Genomic DNA, 24,330 nt, shown 5'->3' on the forward strand with positions numbered 1-24,330 from the left:
TTAATTTTTTTCTTTTCTTTCTTTATTCTTTTTGGTCTTTAAAGTGACAAAAAGGAGGAAAAGGAACATGCTCTTACAAAACAGAGCAAGTTTCTTTTCCTTGTACTGTTGAAGCCTGGTTTCCCAGGGGCGGCCCTTGGCCTCCTCCACACAGTACTGGTCACTCGTAGCAGCATCTGGGGGACAGGTGGCCTTGCAGGCCGGGTGCTGGGTGCCCAGCGGGCCCCATGCTCTGGGATGAACTCGGAGCGGGAGATGGTGGGTAGGTCCCTCAGCTCTCAAGTGCACAGAGACCCCGCACCCAAGGGCTGGGGAAGAACCCCACACGTGCAATTCAGGTTTTTCTGAAGCCTGCGGGAGACCAAGCTGAGTCTGTGAGACGGCTGCCTCCAGGACACTGCGAGGCAGGCACAGCTGCCCACACTTGCCGCTGGGCGAGGCCGGGGCACCAGGCCTGGTTCCTCCACGGGACCCCAGCAGGCGAGGCAGCAGGCGAGGCCGGGGCGGCAGGCCCAGTTCCTCCATGTAACCCCAGCACGTGAGGCAGCAGCAGCCAGCAAGTCATGAGTCCCGACTGCCTCACGAGCCAGGGCAGCCACAGGCTGAGTGGCAGGAAGAAATACACTCGGTGAGCCGCCGGGCTCAGGGCCATCCCTTCCCTGAACACACTGCCGGTCCCCGGGGGCCTCACACCAGGCCGACCACCATGCCCAGCAGGCTCCGCACGCAGCCGGCCAGAAGGCTCCCGGGTCCCTGAACGCAGGTCGGAAGCTCCAGGACAGCAGGTGCGGCCTCATCGTCGGTGACCTTGGGGAAAGCAGAAAGAGGCAGAGGTTTAACTCAGGGTCGAGTACGGGAAACCAGCCCTTCAAGGTCTGAGCACCAGGCCAGGGTGCCCCGGAGGGTCTGAGGCTCACCTGGAACCCCCAGCACCCCCCAGCTCCCACCGGCCCTCCTTCCCTCAGTGCCCACAGCCCGGCCATGCTGGGGGAGAGTGCAGAGTCTTCCATGCTTGGGGGCTCAGACCACAGGACTCGCCCTGAAGTCCCGCAGTCCACAGGCCCGACACGCAGGGCCATAGAGAAGCCAGCGAGCCTGGAGCCTTGTGGCCTCTTGGTGGGGGCTGATGGCCATGCCTGTGCCAGGCTCATGGTGTGGAAGGACCCCCATGCATAACTCAGGACCCTGGTCTCGCACTGACGGCCCCGTGGACACGAGCCTGGGGGTGTCCCAGGGTGGGGAGGGAGGGCTAGACCCTGAGGGGAAAACCCTTTCCCAGATCTGTGTGGAGCCCCAGGTGTCAGCCCTGCTTCCATCGCCCCCCACCTGAGCCCACGCAGGCCCCGGACAGCCACCTCAAGCAGAGAGACCTGGCGGGGACAGATGGTCCCCTCAGCCCCACAACCCAGGGCCAACCCTGGGTCCTGAAGAAAGCAGCCCCCCAGATCCAACAAACAGAAGGCCAGACACTGTCAGCCCCAGTTCTCCACCAGCTGGCGGGTGGAGAGCGCAGGGACGGGGAAGGGAGCGGAGCCTGCAGAGCCCAGGGCACACGGGACCCTGCCAGCCCCGCCACTCCTCCTGCCAGGAGGAAGGCGCCCCATGGGCCCTGCCTGACCACAGCAGGGCAGGAAGGACCTGCCCCTGTCCCAGCCCCACCGAGAGGCCGCTGCCACTTCCAATGCTGCACTCGTGGAAGCCCTGAGCTGCCACGGGAGAAACTGCAAGTGCCCTGAGACCACCATGCTGTGAGGAAGCCCAGCGGCACGTGGGGAGGCCTGGAGGGCACCTGCAGGCGTGTGCTGTGTGAGAGTGTGAGGGTGTGTGTGTGTGTGTGAGCGTGAGTGTGAGAGGGGCTTCCTTCTCCTCACGCTGGGCATTCCTGAGTGACAACACTAAACAATATGAAGACCAAGCACTAAGCCGGGATCAACGCTGCAGAGAAGAAAGGGCCGGCAGCGTCTATAATCCTCTACGTGGATGGGCTACAATCATTAATATAAACACCAAGTCTTAAGTTAACCAAACATTGTGAGTGTGTGAGTGGATGTGTGTGTGTGTGATTGTGTGAGTGGATGTGTGTGAGAGTGGATGTGTTTGTGAAGGGATGTGTGTGAGAGTGAGTGGATGTGTGTGTGTACGTAAGAGTGCTTAGATAGATGTATGCGTAGAGTGGATAAAGTATGTAAAGAGTAAGATAAGAAGTGTAGCAAAGTGAATGTAGAGTATCTAAAATTAGATGTAAGAGTATGTGAAGTAGATGTATGTAAGTAGATGTATGTAAGTGAAAATAGATATGTAAAGAAATGTAAGTAGATAATATGTGTGAATAAGATATGTAGGTGTGACACAATGAGAGTGTGGCTGTGGAAATGAAGCGTGTATGGAGAGTGTGAGTAGATGTGTGTATTAGGTATGAGAGAATTGTGTATGAAGTGAGTAGATATGTGTAGATATATATGTGAGAATGCGTAAAATTAATATGTGACAGAATGTAATACATCACAAAAGTAGATATATGTAAAATTAGATAGAGTATGATAAATGAAGTAGAGTGTAAAATGTATGTAAGTAGATGTGTGTAGCAGAGTATGTGAGTAGATGGAAATTATGACTAGGTCTGAGTGGATGTAGTGTAAGGTGGAATGCTAAGAGGGAAGTGATGGATGTGTGTAGTGGATGTAGATATGAGTGGGAGTGTGATTGTGGCAGGTGGGATGAGTGTGAGTGGATGTAATGGCAGAGTGGATATATTGTGTAGGTGGATATAAAATTAAGTAGTATCAATTAAGATGTGGAGTGGATGTGTGTGTGACTGAGTGGATGTGTGTGTGAGTGGATGTGTGATAGTGTGAGGGTGTGTATGAGAGTGTGAGTGGATGTGAGTGGATATGTGTGTATAAATGTGAGTGTGAATGTGTGAGTGGATGTCTGCGTGTGTGTGAGTGGATGTAATGAGAAATTATGTAAGTGATGAATTTATGTAGGTGAATATATATGTATAAATATGTAAGATATGTGTAATGTGAGTGGATGTGTGCATGAGAGTGGGTGTATGTGAGAGAGTGGATGTGTGTGTGTGAGTGGATGTGTGTGTGAGAGTGAGTGGATGTGTGTGTGAGAGAGGATGTGTGGGAGTGGATGTGTGTGTGAGTGTGAGAGTGGATGTGTGTGTAGAGAGGTGTGTGTGAGTGGATTTGTGTGAGTGGATATGTGTGTGTGGCAAGATGTGGCAGTGGATATGTGGCTTGAGAGGTGTGGCAGGTGGGTGAGAGTGGATGTGTGGCAGAGCAGGAGAGAGCCTCTTCATCTTCCATAGAAAAAGCCCGTAACTAACGTCTAAATAGAGAACTCAAGGATCAAGCAGCAGAAGTACATCGTCTAGAAATACGAAGGTGAATTCTTGTCACTACATACTGCATGTGACCACTCTACTTTTAAAAATTGAACATATATAGTAAGACTGACACAAACACAAGTTAAAGAGAAGTTGCATTTTGGACCATCTCCCAGTCACGTCCGAGGGGGCACAGGAAGCTGAGGGTCTCCAGAGAGAACCAACACAGCCCCGAGCAGTGGATGCCCCGGCTCTCCCCACGCTGGCCCCCAGGCAGCCCCTCCGCTCGGGTGTGTAGACGCCCAGGACCCACCCTGTGCCTCCCTCTAGGAGCCGGTGCAGGGGCAGCGGGCGGGGCTCAAGGAATCCTCTGCCAAGGCCCAGCCTGGCCTGGGGGGTACCTCTGCCTCCCCAGGCCTTCCAGCACAAGGCTGCACCAGGCCCAGAGAAGACCCCAGGGCAGGAGGGATGAGGGAGACCCCGCGACATTTCCTCCCAGCTGCCCTCAGCTGAGTTCAGCTCAGTGACATCGACGTCCCAGAGCTACGGTTCCTTGGAGCACACGGCGGTGAGGTGCCAGGCGGTGGCCGGGAAGGGGTGCCTGTGCCCTGCCTCTGTCTGCATGGGTCACCATCCCAAAGGTCAGAAGAGGCCACCGGTTGCAATCGCAGCACATCACACACAAACAGGCTCAGTCCCTCGCTTGGTGGCCGCCGCCACCAGGTATCCCAGGCTTGGGGAGGTGACCTGACCCCATACAGGAGCCTGACTTTGGGGTGCACAGGAGGATCCCCATTTCCTGACCTCTTGTGTCCTAGCTGCCCTGGGGGCTCCATCACAACCTCCTCGCCCAGAGCAGCCCCAGCCCCAGGCCCCGTCCCAGGAAGCACCCCCAGGGTCGGGGGAAGCTCTGGAGTGTCACAGACATCATGCATTCTCCGCTGTCTCCAGAAGGGCTCACACCACGCTGCTGTGTGTGGCAGGGACTGGACTCTTGCCACAACACACACCAGAAAGACCTTGTAGGGCCCCGGCTTGGGAGACCCTTCAACCCCAGGAAAGCTGGCTGCCCAGTCAAACAGAGGGACAGAGGCTGCCAGCCCCAGTTCTCCACCAGCCGACAGGCAGAGAGGGAGGGGACAGGGAAGGGAGTGGAGCCTGCAGAGCCCAGGGCGCAGGGGACGATGCCAGCCCTGCCGCTCCTCCTGCCAGGAAGGGGGTGCCCCATGGGCCCTGCCTGACCACAGCAGGGCAGGAGGGATGTGCCCCCATCCCAGCCCCGCTGAGAGGTCGCTGGAGGGACCTGCCCACAGCAGGTCCTTCCCTGCTTTCAGAAGCTCCTGGCTTTCCCGGGCTCACGAATGCACCCCTGTGAGCTCTGCCTCTGTCTCCACAAGGTCTTCTCCGTGTGTCTCCAAGTCTTTGCGCCCAAATTTCCCTCTTCTCATGCGGGCACCAATCATTGGATTTAGGACCCACCCTGATCCAGTACGACCTCATCTTAATTTCATTCCACCTGCAGTGACCCTATTTCCAAATAAGGTCCCATTCACAGGGACTAGGGTGGACCTGAACGTGTCGTTTGGGGGACATGATTCAACCTACTACCCCACCCCAAGATGAAGCAATGGAGACCTGGCGGGCAGTACCGTCCCAGGGCCCAGGACAGCACTGTGCACTCTGGCACTCGCAGCAGGGACATCTGTTCAAGCTGTGTGTGTGCAGGTGCGTAGGTACAGGAGTGTGCATGCGTCCATGTACAGGAGTCCACAAGCATGAGCAGGTGCAGATGTGCGAGTACAGGGGTGTGGGCACGTGTTCATGGGTGTGCATGTGCGTGCGTGTCCATGCATGTGTGTGTTCATGAGTATGCATGTGCATGTGTGTGCATTCATGCGTGTGCATGCATGTGCGTGTGCATGTATGTGCATGTGTGTGCACGATCATGTGTGTGCATGTGTGTTCGTGTGTGCATGTGTGTTCATGCATGTGCGTGCGTGTGCGTGTGCATCTGTGGTCATGCGAAGCAAGAACAAGCAAAAAGCCAGGATCCCACAGAAGTGGAGGACTCTGATGCTTCAGGATCCGAGAGATGAGTGAAAAGCAGAAGATGGACTAAATCCACAGAGAGGCCGCTGACCACTGAGATGCCACGAGCCGGCGAGGGTGGCAGGAGAGGGTCCTGTCCCTGGAAGACGGCCTGGGGTGCAAGCAGCATCCACGCAGTCGGTCAAGGTGCACGTGCCTCACAGTCCCACAGAGCCCAGGAGGCTCTCAGAGGCCTCACAGACACGGTCCCCAGCCCAACACCAGCTGAGACCTGCCAGGAGCACCAACAGTGACTCCTAAACAGAACCAGGCATCAGCGCCTCCAAACCATGAGGCTTCACTTTCTCAGTCCTGGAATAACTTCCTCCGACCCCACAGATTCCGTACGGGAAGCTGAACAGTTCCCTGTGAGAAATGTTTGCCAGGATTACAGCGGTCACACAAACACATTCCTACAAATACCGTTTTCCATTTCTCAGAAGGAAGAGGCAGCTGTGATAAGGCAGCTCCACAGCTGACAGGGAGGAGGAGGCCGACCCTAGAATTGCAGTGGCTCCACCTATGCGTCCTGCCCCCGGGGGGTCCTTCCCAAACTTCTAGTGAGTCACCAGGGACTGTGTGCAAGACGGGTCAGGAGGAGGGCTGTTTGGGGGATCCGCAGAGGCCACAGCAGGTGCTGTGGCACTAGTGGGGTCCCCGCCATGCCTGGAACCTGCTCTGTCCACCCCTTCTAATGCAGCATTTTAGGATTTGAAAGAGGCTCAAATCAAAGGCAACTATGCTTCCCTGAAAAGAAACACAGCCCCGGGAGGTCATTAAAACTGTCCAAGTCCTTCTCCATCAACAACAGCACAACCTTTGGAAATGTCAGTAAACATCCATCAGCCACTATCCTCATTAGGAAAATGCGTAACGGGCCTTGGGAGGAAACAGCCTGGACGGGCCCTTTGTCCCGAACAGCAGCAGTGGCTTTCGCAAGGGCCTTCCCTCTCCCAGCTGCAGAGACACGGACTCCAAGGCAGGAGCAGCACTGGCCACTCCTCACATCTCTCCTACCTTCATGGCGTGGCCCTCGCTCATGGAGCTGAGCTCAGCTGCTCCACGTCGCTGAGGCCTCGAGGACATGAGGCGTCCTCAGGAACCTGGAGGCCTTGGAGCCCCACCTGCCTGGGAGCCCGCAGAGCCCTCACCTGGACATGGGGTTGGAGTCTCGCGCTCACCTACCTCTCTCCCACCCCACTGTCTCTGAGGCCCCAAGGACACCAGCACCTCCCTGCCTGGGCCACACCTTCTCCATGGTGAGAAAGCTGGTGGCTCACACCCTCCCCACAGCTTGTTGGAGAAAAGACTGGGACAGCCAGAGTCCCCCGAGGGAGTTGGGTGTATCCCACAGCTCTGCACATCACAAGGAGGCGAGGGGCAGGGAGAAGCAGCCGGCGTGGGGCCCTGCTTAGGCTGGAAGCCCGGAAGGACGACCGGGCCCTGCCCAGATGTGGCCACGGGAAGGCTGGGGAGACCAGGACGGGAGCAGACCTGGGGCCGCGGAGGTGCCCACAGAATCCTATCACAGCAGATTTTAAAAAACGAGGAGTCTCTAAAAATAGAAAGTGAATGAAACGAAGATGCCTAAGTGTGTTCCGAGGTCATGACTTTGCCACAGAGAGAAGGGTGTGACACACAGCCCAAAGGGCCAGACCCTGGGACAAAAAGACAGGCTGGGCGAGCTCAGGCATTCGCTCGCACTACCCACCAGGATGCCTGCGGGCACCATCCTTGGTGGGTGGTGTCAGGGTGCTTTTCTTCCTAAACCATCATACTGTATCATAATAGTACTATATATATTATTTTCAGTAATACGTGACATTATATTGTTATATTTTAAATATTTTACACACCTATATTAAATGTTGATATATATATATTAACCTTTACATCTATAAAATTGATCATGCTAACATTAAGAGTCAAGATTTCTGGCATCAGACACAAAAGTGAATCAATCCTAGCTGTGTCGACTGCAAATGTTTCGAAACAGCAGTGGCCCCAGGAGCAGGCAGCAGGAAGCAGGCTCCCAGGAACGTGGCTGCCTCAGGCCTGAGCCAGAAAATGCACAGAGTGAGCCCAGATGACGTGGCACGGCGGGAGCAAAGCCACCAGCAGGCTGCTGTGGTCACCACAGGACACGGACGCTGGCCTCTGTCAGCTGACCCAAGATGGCACCGTCTGAGCACGGACAGAATAGCGCTTGGATGGATCGAACCTGACTGGGTATGTCAGCAAGCACGTGCGCTTTTATGAGACGCACGCTCAGGAGGGACTCCTCGACCTCGCTGGAAGGGGCTGGGGAACCAGCCCCCGCATCTGCCCTGGCCTCCATAAGAACTCTGCAAGCGGGGGGTGGCCGCAAGTGTTGGTGCACTGCCACTAAAAGCTGGTAAGGAAAGAGGTTTTTTTGCAAGAATTCCAGTGAGTAAATGAAGACCAGGGCCAGCACCTCATAATCCCTCAGGAAAGAGCAAATCTTAAAGTGATCACCAATGGTGGGCGGAGCCCCAGGGTGAAAACCCGGGTGAACCTGAACGGATTAGGCTGACAACCCCAAGCCCACAGCCAACCCCAGGGTCTCCAGGAGAGAACAGCCTCCTGCCGGGCGAAGCCCCCCCGCCGAAGGGGTTCTGACGAGAGAACGAGCTCCATGGCATGGAGGAAGTCCCACCCCTCCACTCCCAATCCTCTGACACGGGGCACATGCCCTGTCCAAGGTGTCGAAGGCCGGTGGGGTCAGGGGCGAGGATTTGGAGCTGGAGGTGAGACCCAGGAAGCAACTAAGACGCCTGGCAACAGGTCCACGTGGCATTAGGGCATCTCACCGGAGGTGGGTGCAATGCTTGGCTTGGAAGGCATGGATGGGCAGGGGCCTCCAGCAGCGTCCCCCGACACTGGGAAAGTCCCCCCAAGTCCCAGGCACCTGACCCCCCGAGAAGCAACTCCAAACTCCCCGGCACCTGCCCGCCTGTCCCCCCAACACGGCCTGAATGCCCAAGTTGCTGGCCAGGAGGAGGCGGCAGGGACCGGCTGCAAGGCTGCTGGGAGCCAGGAGGCGGGGCGGGGCCTGAGCCCCTGCAGCAGGCTCAGAATTACAGGCCTCTGTTTCCTTCTGGAACAAAATAATTACAGCCTTCACGTGGGACCTGAATTCCCTGAAATCAACACAGGGAAGTCAGCAGGGAAGTCAGCAGGGAAGTGGGAAGTCAGCAGGGAAGTCAGCAGGGAAGTGGGAAGTCAGCAGGGAAGTCAGCAGGGAAGTCAGCTGAGAAACCGGTCCTTGGAAGCAGAAGAGCGTTTTTATTTAGAATTGGAGGAACAGAAAAGCAAGTTTTGTGCAGGAAGCTCAAGGATGCTGTTCTGAAAGGAAAACATAAATCAGAAAAGCCAAAGCCTGGAGACGGCGGCGTTGCTGCTTCTGCCCCGGAGACTCCAGCGAGCATCACACTCTTCCAGGTCCCGGCAGCTGCTCCTGCCGAGTCAGCACTCCAGTGCCGGGCAGCTTCCTGATGATTGTCTTTATTTCCCAGGAGAAATCAACATTATGAAGCTGAAGGTCAGAAGTGGCCCATGCTGCCCCCATGGCCTGTGCACCACGGACCTTTCTGGAGCAACGGGCCCCTCCCTCGCCCCACAGGCCCCTGGGCTGAAGCCCATCTCCACCCCTGCTCCCTGGGGCCTTCCCTTCTGTCGGACGAGAGGCTGGGGTGGACCCTGGGCTGTGTCCACACTGCCCACACACATAGCACTGGGGATGCGGAGTGAATGAGACCAGGTGCTCCTCGTCCCGGGAGCCTGGGAACAGCACCTTCTGCGACATGGTGTTTGCGACGTGATTAAATGAGGGTTTTGAGATGGGCAGCCCCTCCCGCCCTATCTACGGGTCCCCAGATGCCACCAGGGTACTTTGAAGAGGCAGAGGCCTTGTGCCCATGGAGGCAGAGCCTGGGGCGACATGGTCATGAGAGGGGGACGTCTGGACCCCCAGAAGTTGCAGAGGCAAGAGAGATCCTTGTCCAGAGCTGAAGGTGCACAGCCCTGCACGCCTTGACTCAAGTTCCTGATCCCCAGAGGTGTGGGAATAAACGCCTGTGGTCTCAGGGCCCCAGTGCATGGAGGTTTGTTACAGCAGCTACAGGAAACTCACAAAAGACAAGGATGACCCCGGGGACACGGACCGTTCAGTAGCACAGAAGCCTGTGCTCCCAGCTGCTGACGGAGGCTGTGCTGGGTACGTCCCCGCAAGTCCCCTGCCAGAGCAGGAGGGGAAAGGCTTGGGCCCCTGGAGCCACAGTAGGCTGGACCTGTCCAGTCTGCACTGTCTGGGAACCTGTGAAATCTCCCCCTTGCCCAAGAGGCCGGGACACCAGGAGAGCATTGAGTCCCCACTTCAGGGAGGTGCCCAGCTTCTAGTCTGCGTGTCAGCGGAGCACGGCCTGCCCCGGCCACGACAGGGCAGAGCAGGAGGTGTCTGTGCAGGACCAAGTGCCCCTGTTGGCCCTCAGAGCTCCCAGGACCGGATGTCCCTTCGGCCCTCACGGCTCCCAGAACCAGGTGTCCCCATTGGCCCTCACGGCTCCCAGAACACCAGGCAGCCCGCCGCCCCTCTGGGCACACCCCTCTCCCATCTGTAGTGGTGCTGGGGTGCAGGGTGGGCAAGGCCCCGAGCCCCTCAGGTCCTCCCCACAGGGCTGGCCAGTGCCACCTACTCTCCGCCACCCTCCTTCCTGCTCCCGCACACGTCCAGTCACCTGCCATCTCCACCCGCCTCTGCACACGTCCAAGTCACCTGCCATCTCCACCCGCCTCTGCTACTCCGAAGCCTCTGCCTCGAGCAGCCAGTCTGTGGAGCCTCCTGACCCTGGGCATTGTCCTGGCCCAGGTCCCCCCAATGACTATGGATCCCTGCCCCAGCCCCCTGCCTGACCCGCCTCTGAGCTTTCTCCTGAGATGCCTCCAGCCAGGCCTCAGGCGCCTCCCGAGAACTGGAGGCACCCCTAAGGATGGGGCCCCATCAGGGCACAGACGGTGGCTCCCCTAGTTCCAGGAGTGACACCTGCACGCCGCCCAGCCTTCCCCGCCCCCTCCACTCTCCCTGTCCTCACAGCTGGAGGTCATTTCTTTTATTTATTTGTAAAGCTATCAGATTTTTTTAGTTTCATTTTATTTTTAACTGACAAATAATAACAAGACCATCTCACTCCTCTGTCTGTAATTCTCCAACAGCACCCACAGTCTGTGCTTTCGCCCACCAGGCCCTTAGTCAGCCTCTGCCCACCTCCGCACCCCTGGAACATGCCCTGCCCTCCTCCTGCCTAGAATGCTCACCCCACCCTCACCCCATCAGCTCCTGATTAGCTCACCATTCAGAGCCTGGCTCCTGCCACCTCCTCCAGGAAGCCTTCCCGGATCCCAGTCCAGGCCAGGTTTCTCGCTGGATGCTCTGCTTCAAGCCCCTCTTCCCTTCCTTCTCAGCAGTTCCTGTGTGTGATTATGCACTAATTTGGGAAGTGGTGATTCACAACCCTCCCTATTCTGCCCCCGCTTCTAGCCTGGGTCCAGTGGAGTGCTTGGCCCTCAGTAGAGGGGTGGGTGGGTGGTGAGGGAGAGACCAGGGGAGCAGAGAGAAGACCCTGAGCCTGGACGGGGGCAGGACCCCAGCCCAAGGCCCCAGGGCTCACACTGGGGAGGAGCTGCCTTCCCCTCTCAGGCTCGGTGGGCCCAGGCAGTGGTGGGGTGTGGGAGATTGCCTTCTCTGGGTCCCCACTCCCAGCTGCAGGACAAGCCTGGCCAGGCAGCTCCTGTTGGGCCCCTGACTCTGCAGGTCCAGTGCCTGCACCTGATGCAGGAGGCTGCTCCCAAGCACAGTCACCCCAGAGCCTGGTCTCCACCACCTGCCCCTGCCCCGGACCTCAGCTCTAACCCCAGGGGATCCCTGTGGGTGTAGGAGAAGTCCCAGGGAACGGCATCTCCTGCCGGCCTGAGAAGGCACAGTGGTCACCTCCAAAGGCAGCGGCCACAGGCCATTCATAGGTCCCGGAGCCGGCCGTGGCCACCAGGGCGGAGTGCTGCTCACTCAGAGGTGGGTCCTGTTGTCACCCTGAGAGCGGTGAACGAACAGGCTCAGAGGTGTCCGCTCACTGAGACTGCAACAGCAGGTGACCGGCTGGGACAAGGCCCAACAGCCTCTATTCCTGCGCAGGAGGCCGGCCCAGCCTCGGCGAACCTGGGTCAGGAGCTCACACGGAGGGGTGCCCAAGTGTGCCACACAGCCAGGCATACGTCCTGGCGCGGCCCCTGCTGAGGCCGATGTGCCCGTCCCTTGTGCCAGCCAGGCCGCCTCTTGGCACTACTGGCCACAGGCCCAGTGCCCTGGCACCCTGTGGTCTGTGGGGCGTCCGCCCACCCCTCAGCCGAGCCGCCAGCCCCGCAGCTGAGAGAGAGTGAGGGGCCTCTCACGGGGAGACGCTGGGCTCAGTGTCCCTGCAACGGAGCAGATCTCGCTGTGCCTGCGGTGACTGCTCCCCGACAAGTGCCTCGGGCAGCAGACACCCACAAACCTCAGGACGCTTCCGGCACTGCCCAGTCATCCTCGTCCTCGGGTGGCTGCAGGAGCGGCTGGGGCCAGGCCAGGGTGGCCAGTGGGCGGGGACTGGGAGGACGACCTTCCCCAGAAGGCCTCCCTGCCCGAGCTCCAGCCCCCATGCCAGCCTCCTCCTCCCGCCCCGCCCTTGGGCATGGCCACCAGCGCCCCACACCTCACTCAGCCTCTGCTCAGGGAGGTGTACCTTCACGGTGGTGTTGGCGGGTCCCCCTTCCCGGGAAAGGCAGGTACCCCTGCATTTCCCCTACAAAGAGCAGACAAGAGGTGCATTGCTGACACTTCAAAGCAAAACGTGTCCCCCAGGGACCACCAACCCCACAGAGGGCAGGAGATCCCAGGCCCCGTGAGACACCAAACACCCGACCAGACATGCACCACTCTGCGCTTTGGTGCTGAAAGGATCTGGCACCCCCACTCCCAGAGCAGGGGGCTGGTCCTGGCACAGGCCCCGAGTGAGCGAGCGCAGGCACTGCCCCCCGTGGAGGCAGGCAAACCCGTCTGGTGAGATTCTTCCTCTACTTCCGGATAAACACAGCCGGCCCTGAGCCTGCAAGACTGCGTCCTCCCACCCTCCCGGTTGGGCACTCCCTGCCAGCCAAGGCCTCGGGCCTCACTTGGGGACGTCCTGCATGGGGAGACGTCATGCCCTGTAAATGCCTGAGTCCAGAACTCGGGGAGGGCCCCCCAGGACAGCAGACGGGAGTCCTCTGACCTTCCTCCTACCCCTCAGAGGATGGTGCCCTGGCTTTAGACATTCCCCAGACTCAAGCTGAGAGGCGGCACCTACACCCACTCCCCAACACAGCACCTGCCCCACCTCTGCCCCAAGGCCCCAGAACTGATCAGAAAAGGGCCTGGTTCCTGGGGTCGGGGAAGCAGCCATGTTTGTGCCTGGCCTCCGGAGAGCAAGGCAGATGTAGCCAGGTGGCTGGAGGGAGCGGGTGAGGCCAGGCCAGAGCCTGAGCAGCCGGGCAGCCTGGGGACCCTGGCTTGACCACAGTGGTCTCTCATCACTGCTTCCACCCAGAACCCCAATATGCAGGGTGCAGCAGTGGAGGGGCACCCAGGCACTCCAGTCCCCACCCCCACCGAAGACTAAGGCCCAAGGATTGTCACCTGGGAAACTCTAAGGCCTCTGGGCAGGTGGCCAGGGCAGACAAGGTCACCAGACGTCACCAAGGCCTAGGCGGAGCCCTGCCCCTGCCCTCTGCATACAGCCCCCGGTCCTGGAATCTCTGCATCCAGGGGGCAATTAGGCCATGGAGCCAGGAAGAAGAGCACAGAGGACCACCAGCTGCCCCCACCCAGCGAGGACTCCTCCCTGGCCTGCCTCTCCTGCCGGGGAAACAGGAAGGGCATCTAGGAGGTGCTGGGAGGCCTCTGGAGCTGGGAGGGCAGCCTTCAGAAGCTCAGGGCAGAAAACAGCCCCTTGGCAGGCTCCAGATGCCCCACATGGTGACCCGCAGGGGCATGGGTGGCTCCCCCAGCCCCACGAGATGACACCCCCACACCTCCACACAGCGTAGTGCCCTCCAGGTACAGGAATCCACACAAGGCCTGGCTGGAGATTCTACCAAGTGCTCCTAGGAGAGGCCGAGAGTGAGACGCTGTCCCCAGGAACATGTCCTGGGTCCCGGGCGCCTGGCCACGCACACAGCCTGCTGACAATGGAGTGCGCACTGACCCAGGAGGGAGATTCGGCGGCGCCTGGCCAGGCACACAGCCTGCTGACAATGGAGTGTGCACTGACCCAGGAGGAAGATTTGGGGGTGGTGGGGGGCAGGGCTGGGCCAGTCTGGGGAGTCGAGGTGGGGGCTTCATCTGAGGGTGGGAAGCTCACCTCGCCCTCCCTCCTTTAATGTCCTGGGATGGCCTATCCATGTGCAGGAGGAGGGAGACCCCCACTCTGATCTTTGGGAAAAGCAGTGGGAGTTTGCTCCCTGCTGACAGGGCCCCAACCTGGGCTCTCCCCTCCCCAGGACCAGTCAAACCACATCCCTGACTCCAAACAACTAAGGAGAGCATGAGAATCTCCCGCCTGGCCTTTGAGAAATGGCTGCCAAACACAAACTCGCTTTGTGCTTTGAACAAGCACCGGTGGTGACTGGCCTCCCTGCAGTGCGCCTCTAGTGTGAATCAGAAGCGCACATGACATTACCAGTGAGGGCAACCATTTTCCAGACGGCTGGGGCCCCGAGCAAGGGAGCTGAGGGGCACAGGCAGCGGCCCCCTGGGCCTCAGGGCTCAGAGCAGAGGCACAGCCTGGACACAGGTGTGAGCTTGGGCCTGCCGGGGGAAGGAGGCTGCCACTGGCACACTCACCTGGTCAGGGAACCAGTTACGTTTCAAACTGGGTTAAGAGCTCCCTGATTTCCGGGGCCACGTGTCGCGCGGCATTTGCAGCCTCGGTTATAGCTTTCCGATACATCCCCTTCTTCTTACGGTTAAATCTCAGTTTGAAAAATTCAGAGAAAGGGGAGAGTTTTGAAATAGACAAGAACGACGTAGTCGGAGAACCAAACCACGAGACCTTCGCTTCTCGCCAAGACGGCTCTCCGTCCTCCTTCTGGCCGAGGCTGATGTCAAGAACACGCGCCGGCCACCAAGGAAAACCATGGATCTTACCCCACACGATGTCCCCCACGGCCACAGTCCTGCCGTCCTCCGTGATGCACTCCGACACGCTCTGTGTGTGCAGCCTGACCGTCAGGGGCGGCACGGTTTGGCGAGCCTCTCTGGACGCCGAGGGCGCCGAGGCGCCGTGGCCAGGCGAGAGGTCACCCGTGTCTGCCGGTGTCCCTTCCGAGCCGGACGATCTGGCCTCGTCGAGGCTGTCGCTGCTGCACGCCGACTCGCTGGCACAGTCCGCTCTCCCCTCAGGGCAGCTGACAAGAAAAGCCAAGTCCTCACCGCCCTGTGCGCCCTGGGGACAGCTCTTGAAGTCATCGTCCTCCCCCGAACTTCCCGAGGACAAGTCCGCCGGCCCACCGGCAGGGCCGTCCGCACAGGGCGCGGGCGAGCTGGCCCGCGGGTACCCGTTCAGCTCCTCCACCAGCTCGGCCCGGTACACGGGCTCGTGCTCACTGTCCCCCAGGCGGTGGGGCTTCAGGCGGATCTTGGGGGGCGGCAGGTCCGCGCTGGGCGGCACAGGCCGTGTCAGTTTCAGCTTGGGGATGGAGGCCGAGGGTGCGCCGGACGGCCGGTCCCGGGACTCTCTGTCCAGCACGTCAGGGTCCTGGCTGCCATCGTCCTGGGGGGCCTGCTGGGGACGGAAGGGCTCCAGAGAGCCGTGCACGCGGGAGGGGATCTTGACCACCTCTCCCTTGCCCTGGGGCGTGCTGTAGGAGATCTTGATGACCGGGCTCCGCGGGACCTGCTCTGCCGGGGCCCTGTCCTCCTCTCGCCTCTCCCGCTTGCTCCTCCTGGCCCTGGCCCCAGCCATGGGGTCGCTGTTCTCTGGCTCCTCCGGCTTGCGGAGCTCCCTGTCCGGGCCACTGCCCAGCCTCCTGCGGGCCCTGGGCGCGGCTGGGGGTCCAGGGCTGGCCTCCGGGGGGCTCAGCGTGCTCTTGCACTTCTCACAGAGCACCTGACGCGGCCGCAGGCGGATGGTGCTGAGAATGAGGCGTCCCGGGTCGCGGTTGCGGGACAGACGCCGCCGGGTGCGCTTGATGGTCCTGGGTGGCGGCTGGGGCACCCACAGCTTGTACGTGTCCCGGAGCCACAGCGGGTGAGGGAAGGGGGCGCCTTCGAAGTATGGCGGGTATGGGGGCAGGCTTCCGGCGGGCAGCGGTGGCACGAGGGGCGGGGGTGGCTCGGGACCGGTGGTCTCAGGGGGCTGAACCCCGTGGGGAGGAGGTGGGGAGCCAGGCCCCAGCTGCATCACCTCTGCGTCCCCCTCTTCGGGGACCCGGCCATGGCTGTTGTTGGCGGGGGGGTCGTCGACCTGGGGCAGCAGAGCCGACGGGGGCAGGCCAAAGAGGCCAGACCTGGCAATGGAGAGAGAAACCACAGTGAGAAGGGACGCTGGCACACCCACCACCTGCACCCGGAGCCAAGGCCCCCAACCCATGAATGCTCCAGCAGGTCCGGGCAGCGAGCCATGCCCTGAGCCCACGCCCGCTATGTACACCCTGGGTTGGACACATCAGGGCAAGGCATGAGCCTTCCAAAGCCACGCAGCATGTGACCTGGAGGTCAGCTGCTTCCCTGGCCTGAGAGAGGCACAGAGGCTCCGAATCTCAGTCCATGGCCCCGGGGGACATGTGGCCCTTGGCCCTGGGCCCCAAAACTCAGGCCCCTTGCTCACAGGCTCAGCCATTCCCTCCTCTCCTCTCCGAGGGGCTGGGGGACTCAGGGAAGACCCCCTAGGGCCAGGTAACCCTTCACCCCCCAACGCAAGCCCCTGGAGAATGCCGTCCTGCAGGAGCAGGGTTCCAGGTACATGACGTGTGCCTGGGGTGGGGCTGCATGTGGCCCAGGGCTGAGCCCTCTGGAGGTGGCCCAGATGCTTTCAGTGACCCCGAGAGAGACCTTATCCCCATCTGCCCACACAACCTGGAAGGCCCTCCCTGCCCGCCTGGCACCCTCAGGCCCTCCCCCACCGGGCCACACGATCTGCAGAAGGGGCACAAGGGGGGGGAAGGGGCACAATGGGGGGGAAGGGGCACGGGGGTGAAAGGGGCACAAAGCGGGGAAGGGGCCCAAGGGGGGAAGGGGCACAAGGGGGGGAAGTGGTACAAGGGGGGAAGGGGCACAAAGTGGGGGAAGTGGTACAAGGGGGAAGGGGCACAAGGGGGGGAAGGGGCACAAGGGGGGAAGGGGCACAAGGGGGGGAAGGGGCACAAGGGGCGGGAAGGGGCATGGAGGGAAGGGGCACAAGGGGCGAGAAGGGGCACAAGGGGCGGGAAGGGGCACAAGGGGCGGGAAGGGGCACAAGGGGCAGGAGCATCCACTGCTGGGGGAGCCACCGTTAAGGCCCTGCGGCTGCCACAGCCAGGACACCAATCCCAGGTAAAGGCCTTCTCATCCTGGGACTCGATGGGCCAGGCAGCCTGCACTTAACGGGCAGCACCCAGCACTGTGTGTGGCTTTGGGGGATTTGTCATCAGAAGCCGGTGGCAGCTCCCATCCTAGAGTGCAGGCCACCTCGCTGCGCAGACACCCGGCTGCCCCATCATTCTCAAGGCCCAGTGCAACCATGTCCCCGAGCCTCATCCCGCCCGAGAAGCCGCTGTGAGCGTGTCAGGAAACCAGTTCTGGGAGTGCTGGTGTTACCACAAACCACGGAAGACAGGGCCTCGGAGTCCGCGTGTTTCCACAGTGAACACGTGTAACTTGTAACAAATGGGATGCAATTTTCAGGACTGCTCTAGCTAAGCCAGAGAAAGAGAGAGAGATGGAGAGAAAGAGACAGAAAAGCAAGACAGCACTGTGACTCGCTAGGAGGGCGTAGCAGTGGCCTTTGGGCCTGTGAGGGGATGAACACGGGGTGGGGGGTTCTGCTCTGTGGTGGGTGGGGGTGGTCACAGTGAGCCCCACCTGCCCCATTCTTCTCCGGCCCAGCACCGCTGTGGTGCCTGCAGCCATGGGCTAGCGACAGCAGGAGCATCTCCGGAGTGCCGGCCAGGCCCCCTATGCACAGGGTCTCACTGAGCCCCGCAGCAGCCATGGGAAGCAGGCTGTCTCCAACTCTGATGGGCTGAGACTTCCCCAGGAAAGGAGAGTCAGGCACACGGGCCTAAGGGCATGATGCGCTGAGGCCAGTCCCGGGCGGCACCCTCACCAGCCCCAGCCAGGTGCTGGTGCCAGGACCGAGGAGCACAGACCCCATGCACCCGGGGCCAGCGGGCCACACCTGGCCACTCCAGCGTTTGTGAAGAAAGTTTTACCAGCACACAGCACAGTCCCCAGGCTCCTTTATACACTGTCTGTGAGCCAGGCCACAGTGGGGCCACCCGAGCCAGCGACTTTTACTTACAGAAAAGGTTTGCCGGAGTTAAGCTGTAGAAGCTGCGCCTTTGCCCAAATCCGACCCCCACCCCAGGGTTCCAGGCTGGGGTCTCCAAGTCCCCTGGTCTCATAGCCAGGACTGGCCTCCACAACCCAAATCAGCAGCCGGTTCGTCATCTTCCATGAGCACCTTGTGAGCATTGAACACAAGCTGAGCATTCTGAGAACCAACCTCATGTGCTCACACACAAGCACGTCCCTGTGCGTGCACACTCCTCACACTGGTGCACACGCCTGCTGCGACACGCAGGCACCCTGAGGTTCTGGGTCAGCGTGCTTACAGCCCCTTGCTGTTGGGGGAGCCAGGAATCCCTCCATAGGACCCACTGCACCCCATGAAAGGGCCTCAAATGAGGGCAAATGAGGGGATATTGCAAAGAGAAGGCCCCCCAAGGAGCAGAAGTATCCCTTCCAGAGGACAGTGGCTACGACAGTCAGAGGGAGGGGGCAACCCTGCTAGGGCTGCGGAACATGGCACCCTGATCACACGGGGTTGTGGACTGGGCTGAAGGTGCCAGGAGCCTGAGGAGGGCCCCACAAACGGAGCCAGCCCCACCCCTTGCCCCAGGATCTTTAGCCACAGGGCAGGGGTTAGTCCTCCCCAGGCAGATCAAACGGGTGGGGAGCAGCCTGCGCTTTGCCATCCCCTTTGGGACCCTGAGTCACACCTGCATCAGTGCCCAGGGACCGGACAAGCCAGCCCTGCAGAAATGGCCGGTGACCCTGGCACGTCAGGCAGCTGTACTTCCTTCCTGGAGCTGCCGCCCTGCCCAGGCCACACCCCAACGCACTGGTGGGTAAACAGGGTGGGAACAGCTCACTCCCCAGGCTGCAATGGATGGGGGAACCCAGCCCCTGGGATCTTGCAAAGCTAACAACAGGGCCCCCGGGCTGCTGGGACCTCGGCTCCTGCCCTGTTTGAGCAACCCCATGAGATATAGATCAGTCTTCCCATTTCAGAGTGGTCGGCGAGGCCGGTGAGACCAGGGAATGTGCCTCCAGGTTGAGTGGGTGGGTGCCGGCTGGGGTCTGCTGCCTCCAGACATGAGGATGGTGCTGGCACAGGAAGAACCTCAGTGGCTTATCCTGGACCCTGGGATGTGAAGAGTGGTCCTTCTGGAAGTGCACAGGTCCAGTGAGGTTCCCCACACACCCACCCCTAGGGATAGGGCCCCGCTGGCCTGGCTGTGCCCCACAGGTAACACCGAGCCTTGGCAGGTGGGAAGATGGGGTGGCCCTGGAGCCAGACGACCCTGCTGGGTCCAGGCTGCCCTTTTAGAGCCACCAGTTGGGCCCTGCCTGTGGGGAAAAGGACATGTGAGGGGCCCCGTGAAGTAAGCCTCACACAGCATCTTTGCGAGCTCAGGGACGGAACAAATAACCATTGCTTTGAGAAAGGGCTGGGGAAACTGAGGCGGGGTGAGACACCCAGGAGTCTCTAATTGCAGAACGGACCAGACCCTAAAGCAAAAAGTACCACAGTGCCATTCCTAATGGCACAGCAGCGCCCCGGCAAGGACACGGGGGCCCTGGAGACCAGGCCTGAGGTCCTCAGCCAGACACAAGTGGCTGAGCCTTAACTCGGCCATGGCGGCCCTGGGGCCTCGCCTGGATGTCAGGCTCAGCCAAACTCCCAGAAAGGCCCAGGCCTGAAGTCTGCCCGGGGCCATGGCCGGGAGGAGCACAGCCCTGGCTGCCTGCCCAAGCCCCCTGCACTCACCGGCAGTGCCTCCCCACGGCTTCCCCATTCTACAGACCAGGGCCACAAGATGGCAGATGCCCACATGGCAGCCTCCTGTCTGCCCTCCAGGGCCCACATTCGCCCTGGACCTTCCTTCCTTGCTTTCTGATGAGGAAAGGCCACCCTATTGTGGCCTAAAGAGGTAAGGAAAATGTGGCTCCTGGAACAGGAACAGGCAGCCTCAGCGCAGCCCAGGACAACCTGAGTTTGGCACCCAAGATCTCGGCTGTGCTCCAGTGTCAGTCTAGAAACCGTCCGCAGTCTCCCCACAGCCCTGCAGACACCCACAGCAGGACAGCATGCGGGAAACAGGGTGGGCGGGTCAGGCCTGCAGGGCACAGTGGGGCCTCCTGGGGCCACCTCTCTCCGGAGTTAGGGAAAGCAGGCTGGCAGGAGAAGCCACAGGCTAGACACCAGGGGAGCACCTCCTCCAAGGCCCCACAAGGGGAGCCTGCCTCACCCTGTGGACACTTGCCCCAGGATCTCCAGGGGAGAGCAGGTGGGGCCAGGTGGCCACAGCCGGCCCGGGTGTCCTGGACTCAAGGGTTTATGAGCCATCAGCATGGTCCCTCTCTAAGCCCTGTGGGGCTCCCCAAGTAGCACAAGGCCAGGTCCCCAACCCACACCCTCCTTACCCACTCACTCAGATGCCACCCCCTTGAGACGCTCCTAACACCAGCCATGCTAGCCTGGCCTCCCGGTGCCCTGGCCTTCAATGCACTAGGCCTGCGTCCCTCTCACTCCCCAAGGGCAGAGGGCACATCCTGTCACCACTGCAGCCCTGGCCCGGTGCTCCCACTGGGTGGTTGAGTGAATCATCCCAAGAGCGGCCCCCAGCAGTGGAGCCTCCACCTGGACAGGTGAGCCCAGGACAGAGCTCAGGGTGCCCTTCTGCCGGGACAGGCAGTGTCTGGGGTTCTCAGTGTGAGCTAGGGTGTCTGAGCTAGGGTGTGGCTCACAGAGGACGGTCCCCTGACCTTTCCAGCAGTCTGTGTCTGGAACCATAGGCAACCCACAACTAGGGGAGGCCGATAAATACCAGCTGAGGGATCGAGCCAGGAGGCCCTGGTGTGGCAGGCCAGCCTTTCCACTCTTGGAGCCTCGTCTGTCCTCAGCCACCCCTCAGCCAGGGCCACCCCACCCAAGATCCTCAACTGGAAGTATAGCCCTAAATCACCCACAAAACAGCGCAGGTCAGGGCAAGGTTTGCGTCATCAGTGCTCTGGAAGGAATCACCGCATTGGCCCAGACGCGGGGAAGATCACTGGAAGTCGCCTGCTCTGGGCTCAGCCCACTTCCTGGCACACAGTAGGTGTGCAGTGAACTCACCCGGATGTACACACAGGCTGACACTTAAGAGAATCTCGCTTCAGATCACACGGCCTTCCGGCACAGGCCAGGCAATTCCACCCGCCTGCCAAGCCCCTCTCCCCTCTGCTTTGCAAACAAGGGAGATAATGCCATCTCCCAAACTGGCCAACAATGAACGCCGGCTGCTGAGCCCACCTCAGCCCTGCATCCTGGTGCCTGTGTGAGGGGGGCCGCCATTCCCGTGGGATTGCTCTGAACAGGTGCCTGGCTGCCCGCCTCCTGCGCTCAACAGAATCTGCACAACGCCGGTTGCGCTGGGACCCACAGGTTCCCTGAGGTGGGCGGACACCTGTCACAGGGCTCCCAGCAGCTCTTCCCTGCGAGTCAGCACCCACACTTGGGGACTGGGCCTCCACTGTCACACGTGAGGGATAAAGGCGGGCACCACACCCTGACAAGAAACCGTCACCTGGGGAAGGCAGGTCAGCACCCTGTGGTCCGAGGCAGGGCTGGAAACAGGAGCCCTGAGACTCAGAATACAAAGGCAGAGAACCGGCCGGAGACTCAGGCACAGGGGAGACAAGGGAGGGGGCAGGGGTCCTTCCAGGACAGCCTCAGGACTGAGGGTCAGGGAGCCTGCTCTGCCTTCAGATTCCCCACAAGGACAAGGGGGCCAGCCCAAGGCAGCAAGGGCGGCTGCTAAGTGGCTGTGCCCGCAGAGGCCCAGCTCCCAGCTCCGTGGGCGGCTCTGGTTACAGCTGAACGTGGCAGGCAGGGTTGACACCCATGCATCCTACAGTTGCCAGTTCCCACGCCGGGGGTCCCATCGGGCCTGGTTTTTTCCATGAAGGACAGGTGGTGGTGTAGATTTGCAAACCAGGTTAGCCATGGGCCTCAGGGAAGAGAGCCCAAGGCCACTGCAGATATTCTCAGCCTCCCTTGTCCTGAGTCAAGGAGCCCAGGAAATGGGGCGACCCGCTGCTGCTCGGCCCCTCTCCAGGGAGGAAAGGCCAGACAAGGTGGTGCAGGTTTGGCAAGGGTGCCGCCCTTCGGACCAGGACCAAGCCCAGCCCTGCCTGCCGGAGGAAGCTGAGGCTGACGGTGGAGGGGATGGCAGCTCCCAAGAGGCGATTCTGCAGCCCCTGAGTGTCGCTCTGTCCTGCCCGTGCACTCCCAGCGGTAGCCCACACGGAGCGGGCAACAGCCACACGGGAGCCATATGTTAAATCACATGACTTGTGGATACATGGCTTCTGGTACAGCTAATGAAGAGATAACGTCTGCGAAATAATTGTGGAAGGAACACGGTCCTCTCTGCTAATTCATGTCACCGGGCAAAAATCTGGGCTCCACTGATGGAAAAAGTTGGGCCTTTACAAGAGGAGCCTTTTCCTGCTCCCAGTTTCAAAAGAAAGCAGGAGCGCAGCGAGGCCACAGCCTGATTCGTGCCTAATCATTGATCTGGCAGCGACAGCTCCCTGCCATGTGACACGGTGTCCAGGAGGCTCATCTGCACTGCATGGGTCCCTGCAGCCGGTGCACAGGTGTCGCTCGGGGGAGCCGCCCCGCCCTGCCCTGCGCCCCCCACCCAGGAAGCCAGGGCTCCCAGGGAATGTACCCATGGCTCCCACAGCTTGTACCTCTTTACGTCCCCATGACTCAGGGCTCCCTGGCCTGAAACTGTTCTTAAAACGCACAGCTGGGCGCAACTGCTCTCCCTGAATCCAAACCTCAGCCGCGGAGTCACTCCCAGCAGCCAGGGGCCCATGGCCTTCGACAGGGCACCCCCACCTGTGAGTAATTGCCAGGGCAAGGCCACGGGGCATCTGACCCTCCCCCGTTTTAACGACAATTCTGCCAACAGCTGAATTCAACAGTGGGTCTGAACAAAGAAAAGTGCGTTAATTATGGCAGATGTGTGGAGTTCCGGGACCCCGGTCCCGCGCCCCCCGCCCCGGCCCGGCCCAGCGCCCGCCGCGAAAAGTCGCGACGACTTTGAGAACCACTTCTGCCCCTGAGGATTTGCCAGCTCGCGCGCCCTGAAACCTGGGCCTTCCGGTAGAACCGGGAAAGCTGCCAGGGTCGCGCCACCCCCACCCCGGGAGGCGTGGTCCCGGTCTCCGGGCGAGGAGTTTGGGGACCCTAGGTGTCCCGGCCCGCGCCCCCGCTCACTTTTTCGTGCAGTCCAGCAGGATCCCCGCGAAGCTCCGCTCGCCGCAGCTCACCGTGACCACCAGCGCGCTGCTGACGACCTTGCCCACCCGCACGGGCAGCCGGTAGCCGGCGCGCGGCCTCCATGCCCGCCGCGTCCCAGGCCGCCCCCGCCCCGCCGCCGCCGCCGCCGCCGCCGCCGCCGCCGGGTCAGCCCCGCGCGTGACGCCGCCCCGCGGCCGCCTGACGCCCATGTGCCCGCCACCGCCGTGCCGGGCTGGGGCGCGGCCGCGGGCTCCGCTCCCACCCTGCCCGCCGCCGCCGCCGCCGCGTCCGGGGAGAGGCTGCGCCCGCCTGCAGAGCCTCGGCGGGACGCGCGCTGCGGGACCCCGGGGCAGGGCAGCGCCCGGGCTCGCGTGTGGCCCACGCTGGCCGGGAGTGTCCTCCGACTCGGGAGGACCCGAGAGCCACGAGCCTGGGGGCGGCGGGGGGAGCACCCGCCCTGGCCGGAGCCCCGGGACTCCATCCCCCAACTCCCCTGCCTGGGGCCGGTCCCGGGGCCCCCTCTCCCTCCGACTCCGGGCCCTGCGCCCTCCCTCCTCCCTCTGGGTGTCCCGGATCCCCCCTGCCTGGTTCGGCTGCCCGCGTACCCCTGGCAGCGCCCCCGCGCAGGAAGCCCCAGGCCCGCACTGCGGCGAGGAAGTCCCGGGCGGCGCGCGCAGGAAGCCGGGGCGGGCGGAGGAGACGCGAGGCGCCCGGGGGCAGCGGCCTAGTGTCGCCCTCGCCGCGTGGGGGACGGGACACTGGGTCGCCCCACTGGGCTCGGCGCCTCTCGGGCGACAAGCGGGCGCGCGCCCGGCTCAGGGTCACCCTGCGCGCCTGGGGGTCGCCGACACCGGGACCCGTGGGGTTAACTCCGTCGGGAGGTTCCCGGGCCCAAGGGCCAGGCGCGCCTCCGCCAGTTTACAAAGGAAACAGCCTCCTTCTTCCGCGGCAGGGGCTCCCCGACCCGCGGGCGAGGAGTGGGAGGTGACGGCGCCGGACCCCCTCCCCCCGGGACCCCCGCAGGGTCCCGGCTCCCGC

General features: G+C 61.4%; 1 protein-coding gene across 4 annotated transcripts; it reads right to left on the bottom strand.

Moving 5' to 3' along the window:
* PWWP2B (PWWP domain containing 2B) lies at positions 1-23,445 on the bottom strand. 4 transcript variants are annotated; one of them, XR_002524524.2, is made up of 4 exons: positions 23,269-23,445; positions 14,358-16,021; positions 10,795-10,912; positions 709-807 (listed from the first exon to the last, which is right to left on the bottom strand). XR_002524524.2 is itself a non-coding variant. In XM_021943884.2 (3 exons), exon 2 carries the CDS (start codon positions 15,913-15,915, stop codon positions 14,374-14,376), a length of 1,542 nt encoding a protein of 513 aa, XP_021799576.2. In that variant the 5' UTR covers positions 15,916-16,021; positions 23,269-23,445; the 3' UTR covers positions 1-807; positions 14,358-14,373. The 4 variants fall into 4 exon arrangements, 2 of the variants coding, with proteins under 2 accessions (XP_021799576.2, XP_009213929.2); XR_002524525.2 differs by lacking the exon at positions 709-807 and adding an exon at positions 8,712-8,948; XM_021943884.2 differs by lacking the exon at positions 10,795-10,912 and having other exon boundaries at positions 1-807.
* Between the last annotated feature and the right edge of the window lie 885 nt (positions 23,446-24,330).

Source organism: Papio anubis, chromosome 11 (genome assembly GCF_008728515.1).
Source record: "Papio anubis isolate 15944 chromosome 11, Panubis1.0, whole genome shotgun sequence".
Lineage (NCBI taxonomy): Eukaryota > Metazoa > Chordata > Mammalia > Primates > Cercopithecidae > Papio > Papio anubis.